Genomic DNA, 11,738 nt, shown 5'->3' on the forward strand with positions numbered 1-11,738 from the left:
GCATTATTGGAGAGACTTCATTCCGATTTGTTTATTCAAAAAGACTCAAAGTGTAACGGGTTTTCAGTCGCGCTCCAGCATTGTTCCCAACAAATCGATCTGACAGCTTGACGCCGTCGCCTTGCGCTTTTCCCCCAAATCATGACGGGCGTTCTTCAATATTTTCTTGAGACAGTTTGTTCGGCAGACCAGTTAATCATGATTTGACAATATGCCGCATTGTTAGAGCGTCAATAACCATATTAATCAGAGTAAATTGAGTCTGGATTTCAGCCACGCAGGCGGTTTTCCATACAGTCGGTGGCTGCTATCGAGTTCTGGCTACAAAGATGAAGGGGTGAAAGGGTATTATTTGAGCTCTGCTTGCAGTCTAATTAACCTTCTTCTTTGTGTTCGGCTCGTCTCTGTCAGCTTATCCAAACAAACAGCAACTGTGACGGGCCTCCGGTGTGGAATTCCTTTTTCCTCCCAAAATGGCTGATGGGTTAGCGCCTTAACTAGCCGCCCTCTCTCTCTCTCTCACACACACTCTGTGTGCCCGAGTTGAGGAGGGGGGTTTGTGATTGATTGAAGTCATTACCTCGGTGGAGAGACTCCTTACCTGGCTAATCCAAGAGTGATTCTAGCCGCGGCATGACAGATCGCCGCATTACAGCCCGGGAACGAGCTGCCCGATGAGCTCCCTCGCTCAGGACTTCCACTTTAGCATTATGCAAAGCAGCTTGTTTGACACACATATCAATATTCCCCCTCGATCCCCCGGCTAAGTCTCCTCGTCGAGTGTGAACACAGAAATGCTTGGCGGGATATCACGTGATGGACCTGCTTGTGTGTCTGATACGTGCAATCGATCATCGTGATCACGAGAGCCACTTTACTTGTTCAGCCGACGAGTCGTTTGGCTCCTTTTGTGTCAGACGGACAATTAAAGATTTCTTAAACGCATGTTCTAACAAACTTATTAATTTTTTGGTGCATTACATCATAAATGTTGCCCTTTATCCGTAGACATAATTCTGAAAAAATTAAGATTATGAAGTCGAAGTCAGATCATTTTTTTGTTTCTTGAAGAAATTAAACCAAATTTTAAGTGAAACTAATATGTAAAGTGCCACTGAGTGCATTTAGTCATTTAACCCACGCGTTTTGTACTAATTGTTGCAATGCGTAACACGTAATTGCAAAATGTGGCAGATTAGTACAAAAGTTGTTACATGATGAGTTGCAAATGTGTTGCATTATTAAATGTTGCACCTTTGTTACATGAGGCTGAGCAGAACTTTAACTGCTCTTCAATGTATCGTTGAGGTTTGCTCGTGTAAATATGGTTGTATTGTTAGTGGCAACAGTAGCCGACCAGATGCATTCAAATCTGGAATTTTAAGGGTTTTGGCGGGAATTTAGTTGGAAAAATATTGTTAGATTTTTCATAACTCCAAAAAATCAGGACAAAAGTGGTGTCAGCACAACAACCATGTTGGAGACCGTGCGGACACGTCGATGCAGATCACACACGTATATTTTGGTCCCGTCACACACTACAGGTGTGTTGGGAACAAATATGGCAGAGTGTACAAAAAGTAATATGTAAGTAAGATGCTGTATTTGGGAAACATAACTCATAATGTGATACAAAGAGAAGACGTATATCTGTTTAAGATATTACTAACAGCAAGCAAGAAAGTGATTTACCAGATTGTGGTACAAAGGGGAGCGGTGGTTACGGGTTGTGGAGGAAATATTTATAATGGAGAGACTCACTCACTCACAAACTAAGATTCCAGGAGTCTCAATTTGAAGAAAAGTGGGAAAAATGGACTGATTTCAGGAAGACAGAAGAGGACACCGCCACCACTGGACAATAGAGACTTTGGTTGATGAAAGATGGATAGATTTTGTTTTGCTGTGACACTTTAACTGTGAAAAACTGAAAAATGTCAATAAAAATTAAGTTAAAAAAAAAAAATCTGGAATTTTAGGCCATTTTATCTGGAAAGTGCTTTTCACCTCTGTGAAAAAGTAAAAAAAAAAACAATACAGCTTTGATGCGTTTCCTTTAGCTTAGCGCTGAGCAGCATTTATCCTGTATGAGACGTCACATATGTACGTGAGATGCACCGTATCAACGAGAAGAGTCCGTGGCCCGTAAGGACAGGCGCGTTGGCACGGCTGGTAAAATCCAGAAATCGAGCGCAGTCGTCACCGCTTGAAGTCAGTTGACTGAAAAGTTGGGTTTGTTATCTGCGGGCGACGTGTGTTTTACAGGCTCAAGAGCCATTCCGCCTCTTAGCATTTAATTGCGTTTAATTAGTTGCGCCGTCAAGAATTGCTGAATCCGGCATGTAACCGCTTTGCTGAAACAAACAGGGGAAATTATTAAGACTTCTGTGTTAACGTGCGTGTAACAGCGGCCGCATGAATATTCACTTCTGCACGTGACGATCATGCAAGTTTTCCCTCCTCCCCCCCGACGGTGAGGATTACTTCTAGAGCGCGGCTGGTGAAGTAATATTTCATGAGTTGTAGGACGGCCTGACAGTCATTCTGCCGCACTTGTGTGTGCATGTGTGCGTGTGTGTGTGTGTGTGTGTGTGTGTGTGTGTGTGTGTGTGTGTGTGTGTGTGTGTGTGTGTGTGTGTGTGTGTGTGTGTGTGTGTGTGTGTGTGTGTGTGTGCGTGTGTGTGCACGCGAATGGGCCACAGCTGATATGCAAGCTGGAGCCTGAGCCGCCAGAAAACGCCCCAAAATTGCATCGTCTGCCGCGAGCCGAGCCTCCTGCACCAAGACACTGCCTTTTGTTCTCCCGCCGCTCGCTGGAGAAGCTCTGACAGCTCTGAAATGATCCTCTCTCCTCTTTTGCACACACACACACAGACACACACACACACACACACACACACACACACACACACACACACACACACACACACACACACACGCACGCACGCACACACACACAAACTCTCCTTTTCAAGTCTACTACTGTATATCGCCCAGGTTGTTGTTTTGTTTTCTTCTTCTTCTTCTTTTTTTCCCCCACACACACACAAAAGAAGTATGTACACACATGCAAATATGCACACGCACTAAAAAGCAAAAAAGCAACAAAAAACAACATACATCCTCCCTTCTATTTGTCTGGCTCCTATACTCTCTAATTTCTGCCTCCCCACCGCCTCGTTTTCTCTCTCCCCTGTCTGCCGTGCCTCTGTTTTTTCTTTTTTTTTTTCTTTCTCTCTTTCCCCCTCACTGGCTGCCTTGCGAGGATGGCGAATCCCTCATGGATTTCTGGAGGGTATCACCATGGAGACGGGGCTCTGCCACACGTGTCTATAGATCCTGCTGCTGGATAGGGAGCACAGTCAGAGGTGGTGCATTCCCTCCGTCTCCCCCGTCGGGGGAGTGTAGGGGTGGGTAGGGGGGGTGGGAGGGGGGGTGAACGAGAGAGGCTGCAGTGAGCCGAGGGGCAAAAAAAAGTGGTGGAAATATGTGGAGGGGTTGGCAAGGGGAGACTGCGAGATATATGTGTCGGGTGGGGGTGGGGGGGGGGGGGGGGGTGGACGTATGGGTGGGAGAGAGGAGGCAGATGAGGTTATGAGGGATGCGAGGCGAGAACGCCGGGTGACAGGAGGAGACGGCGAGGCTGAGAGGAGTGTTGGAGGAGGGGGGGGGGGTGGGGGTTGGAGGGAGGGTGGAGGGGGGGGGGGGGGGGGGGGGTGAAAAGCAGCAGCCGAGAGGAGGCAACGGCAGCCTCATCCCCGTGTCAGGGAGACAAATAGCATGTGATGCTAATGACTGGCTAAAGCTTTTGCCCCTGCTGCGAACAGCCGCTAATATGACTGCTAATAAAGGCACCGTGGAACGCCGTCGCATTCCGGCAGTCGCTCAACTGTCGCCCGAAATTAGCCAAACAGGAGCTCTGCACCCCCCCCCCCCCCCCCTCGCCTCTCCTGAAACGGGCCCTCTCTGCATGTGGAAGGCTCTTTTTTTTTTTTTTTTTTTTGTTCAGTATTAAAGGGGCCACTTGTTCACGCTGTAATAGAATTTGTTCCATCTTATAATGCCGAAGATGCCCACTCCATAAAATATGAAGTGGCCCTTCTTTTTTTTTTTTTCTTTTTTTTTTTGTCATCTGAAGCCTTTTTTCTTCTGTGATTGCCGCCTCTCAATTCTGCCTGTAGGGGGGGGGGGACAAAGAAAACTTAGAATATTCGCAGGAATTTCTCATCACCTTTCTCTTTTACTGCCCAATTTCTTCTCTCTCTTTCCCTCTCTCTCTCTCTCTCTCTCTCTCTCTCTCTCTCTCTCTCTCTCTCTTTTTTTAATTGAAACGCCACCTAATTATTTCTGGAAATTTAATTTGCCAAGAGCGGCGAGTGTGGGACGCGGCGCCTGCGATGACGATGCGCTCGTACGCCAAGGTCACACGGGCCGGCCCGAGCCAGGGGAACGTGGGACGGCCGGGCTGTGGAGGCTTCCTGCGGCTTAGTCACCGCGGCGGCGTGGGGGGGGGGAGGGGGGGGGGGGGGGGGAATTGGAGAGGCGCCGGGGGAGAACGCACCTTTTTTTTCCCCCCAACGTGTGTCACAACAACCCGGGGCCGTCTTCGCATGCGCGACGCCTCTCGACACCGCCGCGATTAAAGTGGTTTACGTGACGGGTTCGTCCTCCGGGCCGCTCTCCGCGGGCAGGAACTCTGCATATCTGCTGAAAGTTTTACCGACCTGATGTTTCCTAAATCGCTAAACGTCATTTCTTTGTGCACGTCTCGGTTCTGTCCCTGTTTTTATTTATTTTTTACTCTGGGCTTCAAAAATTGACTGGGATTGCTGTCAACCTCAATAGTGCGGGGGGGGGGGAAACAAACCGACTCAGCATTCTTGATGTTAGAGTAAGCCCCGCCCATTTCCCCATCGACCAATCATTGCAAAGATTGGATGCGATTGATAACGAACTGAAGCTGCGTTTCCACAACGGCGGAAAAATTGGACGTTTTCAAAACGATGTCTGTTTACACGGAAACAACAGAACCGTTGAAAAGGGTGTAGTTTTCATGTTGCGCCACCAGTGGGAGCTGTTGTTTCATTTTGTAATGAAGCCAACACACGCACACAATGCGGTATAAACAATGGCAAGCGCAACAGACGTTTGTATGACCAGACGGCCATATTGGATCGTTATCACAGTGACTCCACAATAAAAAGTCTCGGGAGGACATGGACTGGGACTGACGTCACTCTGGAAGACACAATTGTTGTTATTGTCTATCTAAAACGCGCCGTGTCGCATTAGCAGTAGCAGCTTTTCAAAAAAGTCGCATTTTTCACGTTTCCATGGAGATGGAGTCAGAGCGTTTTCCAAAAGTTGTGTTTTCAGTGACTCTGAGCTCCGTCGTTGTGTAAATTGACTTTTAACGGCAGTTTTACGTTTTCACCTTGCAACATGCAGCGTACTTTTGTTTATCTTCGCCTGGTAGCATTTTGCACGACTTGCTCACGCTAATTGACCGACAAGCTGATTTTAATTTGACTAAAATCAACCAAAAGAATGAAAACGTGAGACACGGAGCCCCGAAACAAGCTTATTTTAGCTGATAGATAAAGTATTTCAGGTTTTTGTACTGAAGAAATTCAAAGCTCTTTTGACTGTTATTCATTTATTGAATATTAATTTATTGAATTATTCATTCATTTAACTCTCAGACATTTACGTTGCAATAAATTCCACAAACCACAGATTTGACTTCCTTCAATCCAGACGTCGGTTTCAACTCGGGTTGTTTCACAGCTATTTTGTATTGTTTGTAACAAGAAATTACATTTGTGAAGTTAATCACGTCGTGTTTTGTTGCGGAATCCTGGTGCAAACGTCTTTGTTTTTGTTTCCAAAATGAATATTGAAAGAACTTAAATTTATGTGCAAGCCACTTAAAGTAGCGCAGCTTTCCGTAGTCAACAGTTTTGTTGTTTTTTTTTAAAATTCAGCCGTGTTTGAAAAGATCTCAAGTTGAAGCTCCTTCTTCTTCTTCTTCACGGCGCCGGTGAACTTTGAACCTCGCCCGATTCCAAAGCAGCGCTCACCCTCAGGCTAAAAGGCGTCTTTGTTTGTACAAACCTGACCTGAAGCCACGTGGAGCTTTTTGACTCCTTTTAAAACCACAATGAAAAAAAACACACAGCCGGCATTTATTATTTGCCGTCCATTAGCTGATGTTGCATGGAGATTATCGCAATTCGACCCCCCCCCCACCACCCCTCCCCCGATTCTCCGAGCGATTCAGGTGTGTTCACATTAATACCTGTCGGCGGGCGAGACAGGAAACGCTGCCTTTCGACGGCTTTATTGTTAAGATGACGGTAGAAACTTTGGTCGGGACAGAGAGAGAGGGGTGGGTATAGACCTGTGTCTATCTGCTTCTCGCACGCCCCCCCTCCCTCCCCACCTCCTCCTCTCACTTACCTATCCTCCTCTCCTGCCAGCCCGCCTGCCTTGGCAGCCGCTAACCTGCTGGGACCGGCCCTTGATTTATTTGGAGAGGGCCCTGGAACGGAGGGGCTGGGATGAGTGGCATTTTAATGTGCTTTTGAGATGTTTGGTCACAAGCACTATTGATCACCGTGACGCTGCGTGCGCACACACACACACACACACACACACACACACACACACACACACACACACACACACTCCCGCCCCGACTGTCCCGCAGAACCTCTCTCACCGCCCTGGGGGAGAGGTTGTCAGGCAGGGAATGAGTTTCCATGTGGGCTTAGATTAATGAAATGAGGCCCCTGGTTGCGGGGTGGTGGTGGTGGTGGTGGTAGGGGGGGGGGTGGGTGCAGGGGGTTCAGACCATTAAGGAATCTCTGCGCGGGTGAGATTGAGCCTGCCAGCTGACTGGACCCTGACTGACTGATGGACGTGAGGGTCTGAGGAGACGGCGAGGGAGGGAGGGAGGAGAGTGGAGAGGATATTGGACGGTGGTGCACACCGACACGAGGTAAAAAAAAAAAAGGAAACGGATTCAGGTATCTACTAAGACCATCAGCAAATAACCGCCGCCATCAGCTGAACCACGCTTTGGACTTTGCCAGTATGCAAATACACAAAAGTGAATTTCTGCAGGGATTATTCTTGCTGCTAAACACATTTACATTGATCCAACGCAGTGTTTAAAGCTGATCCCCCCCCCCCCCCCCCCCCCCCTGCCATTTATTAGGTTCACATTTTATAGTTGGCTGTATTTTTTGGCCACGCGTTATTTCGTCAAAATCAATTAAAATGTTGTCGTCGTTCGTAGTTTTTAAACTTAATTGTTGAGTCCTCGTCCCAGTTTGTCATCATGCGGCAAAAAATATGACGCCTGAAGAGACGCTAACATGTGATCCACGCACGTGCCGGACAGTTAAAAACTCTTTTGTAATTTTTGTTCTATCAATGTTCTCTACGAAACTGCTAATCTTTGTAAACAAAACTAAATTCTGTCGTCAAATTCTCAACCACCCTGATATGGAACGGCGTTATTTCAGCCGTGTTCTTTCACCACCTTCATTGTTTTACTCGCCAACAATGCTAACATTCATTAACTTAATAATAAGGTTGTTATAACGGAAAACTGAAGTCAGACGTGCACAAGGTTTCCAGATTAGCTCAAGTAATGATAAGTGATAATATTGCATCATATGAACTCAACAGTCTGATTAGATTGACCCCTTTCACGTACAGTATTATAAAAAACAATGGCCACGGCAAAGCGCAACTCTGCAACACACGAGACGGCGACAATGACAATCCTTTGTTTGTGACTTTCAAAAGAAAAACAAGCTCCATGAACGACAAAATCGATGCGTTGCTTTGGGCTTCCAGTCGGCGTCTGAACGATCATGTGTGACAAAACTTCTACAGTCTTGCCTGCATACGAACCCACACATCAGTCTCATCGTTGTCATGTAAACGGGACAATCCGACCCCCCCAGGTGGGAAGCGATGCGGTGAGATTGACAGGAAGAAGAAAAGGAAGAAAAAAAAAGTGACCCTGTGGGTGGTCGCATGTTTATGAAACTACCTGGAAAGAATATCAATACACTTTTGATCAGTCGCACGTTTTGGTCCATTGATCACCATGCATTGTCCATCGTCCTGCAGTAGTAGCCTGTTTTTTTTGTTGTTGTTTTTTTTAACTCAAAAACCCCAAACGGCTCCACCGAGAGCATGTGATCCACCCCTATGACCCCAAGTGGGATGTCGCGATACAAAAAAATGTGTAGTTTTTACATTCAGTTTAGTTAAAAAACGCATTAAAATCACATTTTTGCCAAAAAGTTTGCTATTAAGATAAAATCGGATTCTTTTCCTGCCCGGTGCCGCCAACTAACAAGGACCTTTTTTTTTTTTTCCTTTTTTAAATCCCGCACACAGCCTTGTTGCCATTCATTCACATCAGCTCCCGCTCTAAGTAGTGCAGAACCGGGGAAACATCCAGAGGTTGTAAAAATAGGAGCCAGGGATATTTCACAGGCCGAGTGAACATGCCCAAAGCGTGTTTAGGCCCTCTTACACTCCAGCCTGGACAGCGGTGGGTGGGGGGTGGCGGGGGGTGGGGGGGGGGGGGGGGGTTGATGGCCAAAACACTCAGCAGAACTCATCATCATTCTGACTGTGTGGGTGCTTTTGTGCTCTCGTGCCAAGTGTGTGTGTGTGTGTGTGTGTGTGTGTGTGTGTGTGTGCACAGCCACACACGCAGGCACTCATAAATATACAACAGCTTGCACACGTACTGTGGGGAAAGAAAAATAAAAAAATAAATAAGTGAAATAAAATCAAATCAAAAAATAGTCACACGCAGGAGACTCGCACAAGAGGGGAGGCAGGTAGCAGTCCAGGGGTTTGATGAATCAAATGGATTAAGCCCCTGTGATCAATAGCCTGGGCGAATACACAGATTATCAGATTATCAGATTAGGACATGTGTGTGTCCTCCCCCCCCCCCCCCCCCCCCCCCCCCACCCCCCCCCGTTGCTGCCGAGAATACGTTAAAGCCAGAGGTGCCTCGGCGAGATTCAATTAATCAGGCTACAGGGTTGTCTTTTTTTTATTTTTATTTTTTTTCCCCCACCCGTGCGGTCGATTCCAGCCAGGCGACTGTGTGGCGCCGCGCCGCGCCACGCCGCACGAGGGCACCTCGGTCCGGCGCCGAGCGTCCGCGGGGCACGTGCGGCGATCGCCATTCGCCCGGCGAACAAATTGATGTTGAATGTTTTTCTTTATTCCAGAGATAGAGAGTCGATTCCTCCGTGGCTGTTTTGTGGACGAAATGAAGCATTTTATTAGCGTGGCGATGCGTGAGCGCCGAAGCGCACTGGGACTATTCATCACGTTTATTCCATTTTGTTGTTCCCCCCTCTTGCGTTACTCAAGCGCCCCACTTGCCTCGCCGCCTCAGGACCACCTATGTGAAATCACAAAATAGAAAAATAAAAAATTTGCCTGCTTTAAGCAGTCATTAGTTGTTTGTGGTCACTTGGTCAGGCGTGAGAGATTATCGGCGCCGACTGAAGCCTCGTTTACGCGGCAGAGTTTTCACGTGAAAACGCGACTTTTTGAAAATGCCGCAACTTCGTCTGCGCGTCAACGGACGGGGACGCAACTTTTCTGGAACGCTGCTGCTGCCACATGTAACCTCTATCCAACGTTCAAGTCCATACGTACTGGTCTGTGCATGTCTTGTGTCGTTCTATTACAAAGACAAACAGCAGCACACCCCTAGTGGGCTCCACATGAAAACTACATGTTTTTCTTTCATTTAGTTGGAAATCACTTCGTTTTTTAAACTTCTTAATGTTTTTCTCTTTTGAATCGTTGAGTAAACGGGACCTTCGTCTTTTCCTGTTGCGAGGTTGTCAATAATATATTTATAGAGTCAAATGATGATATTAAAGGACTTTAAAGACTCGAGACCAACACAGGCAATGGTTCCTGCTTTCGTATGCGAGATCAGAGCTTTTCTTAGTGGCCATCTGGGGGGGAAGGTTGAGGACTTCTCAATTATCGAACTAATTCAACATTCATCTTTCACGACTCTGCCGAAGTTGAAATAGTTTCCGTATTCTTCACAGTGACCTGATTAGCTTCTCCAGTGCGCTTGTTTCATGCCCACATTTTTCTCTGCGTCCGTGAACATTGAATATTTAATGAAGACATTCTGGTCTCGTCCATCTTTAGCCACAGGAATAGACTCACGTCGGACGTTGTCATTTTCTTGTATATCTCGAACAGTCGTGCCATTTCATTTCGTCAACACCCTTCATTTTTCATCAACGCAATCTCGCTCGGCGGCCAACCGACTTCGTCAGAAAAGTTTCTCCGACTAATTAGAACAGCGAATGGACAACGCGGTCTAAATTGAGGACGTTTAAGTTACCTGGCCTCTTTTTTACGCTCCTCTGTCGGGACGCCGGCGTACAAAGTGATCGTTAGCGTTTGTAAGCCGGCGTAGCAAACGGCTAATGGCTAACAGCTGCCTCCTTATCTGTCCACTGCAGTGTGTACGGCTGCCCGCTGGCCAAGAAGAGGAAGAGCCTGGACACACAAGCCCTGGAAACCTCTCCCAAGAGGAGCACTTACCTGGATGACATGGACAACTCCACGATGGAGGAGTGCTACGAGACCGACGGGACCGAGGAGAATGGACGACAGGGAGGAAGAGGAGGAGGAAGGCCCCGTAGAGGAGGAGGAGGAGGGGGAGGGGGAGGGGGATGTGGGGAAGTGGGCGAAGTGGAGGAGGAAGAGGAGGAGGTCGAAGGCTACATGGACTACAACGTGGAGCAGGAGGACGGGGAGGTGGAGCGAGGCGACGGAGACGGGGTGGAGGAGGAGGAGGAGGAGGACGTAGAGGTGGAGCAGGAGGAAGAGGAGGAGGGCGACGAGGAGAGGGTGGAGGAGACGGAAGAGGAGGAGGAGGAGGAAGCGGTGGAGGAGGTGGACTACGAAGACGCAGAGGACGAGGAGGAGGAGGAGGAGGATGGAGAGCAGCATCAAGGGCAAGGTGAGGACATGGTCTCTTCATATTTTATTGAATCACAGCCAAACAACCTCCACCAGTACAAAAAGATTGAAACCATTCTCATGTCTGAACAGCCATTTTTTATTTTCCGTGTCCAGCCTACAGCCAGTACTCTCATGTTCCTACAAATACTGCGAGACCCGAATCCGTCTGGAGGAAACCAAAGCACCCATCAGCTCAGGACGGAACGTGTTGCATCACGTTCCGTCCTTTACAAAGAAGTACAACTCTGCCGCTTCACGCCGGGCTCGCCGCCCTCGCAGTTGCCGACGGAGCTCGGAGGTAGCCCGACAACGTGGCCCTCAAAATCAATTTGCCCGATCACCAATCTGTGCTCACGGTCTGAAAGCAAAGATGTAGAGTTGTAGTGGTTGCATTGAGGAAAAAAACTTCCATCCGTTCTTAGAGGTTGAATCCATTTGCTGGGAATATTTGGCCACGGACTCGCTGAACGTTTACAAAATGTGCTTTTTCATTTCAGTTTCTATGGTGAGGCTTTTCTGTATGTTGTTGTATTGATAAGACAATGTTATTTCAGCCATTAATGCTTAATAAGTATTGACAGATGACACTAGTTTTCGCAGCGGAAACAGAACTGGGAAAATACATTTTTGAATCCGTTTTTCAACCGCATGTCCGATTGGGAAGGTTTTAATCCGTTAACATTGCAAACAAC

General features: G+C 47.6%; 1 protein-coding gene across 1 annotated transcript in view; it reads left to right on the forward strand.

The window, feature by feature from the left end:
• The window catches only part of myt1lb (myelin transcription factor 1-like, b), a gene marked incomplete at both ends in the record, with an annotated part of 81,814 nt that overhangs the window by 23,625 nt on the left and 46,451 nt on the right, over positions 1 to 11,738 (forward strand). Inside the window, 3 exon segments of the mRNA XM_080513346.1 lie at positions 10,542 to 10,683; positions 10,685 to 10,748; positions 10,751 to 11,044. Of these exon segments, the coding sequence (XP_080369472.1) occupies positions 10,542 to 10,683; positions 10,685 to 10,748; positions 10,751 to 11,044 (500 nt within the window).

The sequence above is a fragment of the Blennius ocellaris genome (genome assembly GCF_963422515.1).
Source record: "Blennius ocellaris genome assembly, chromosome: 17".
NCBI lineage: Eukaryota > Metazoa > Chordata > Actinopteri > Blenniiformes > Blenniidae > Blennius > Blennius ocellaris.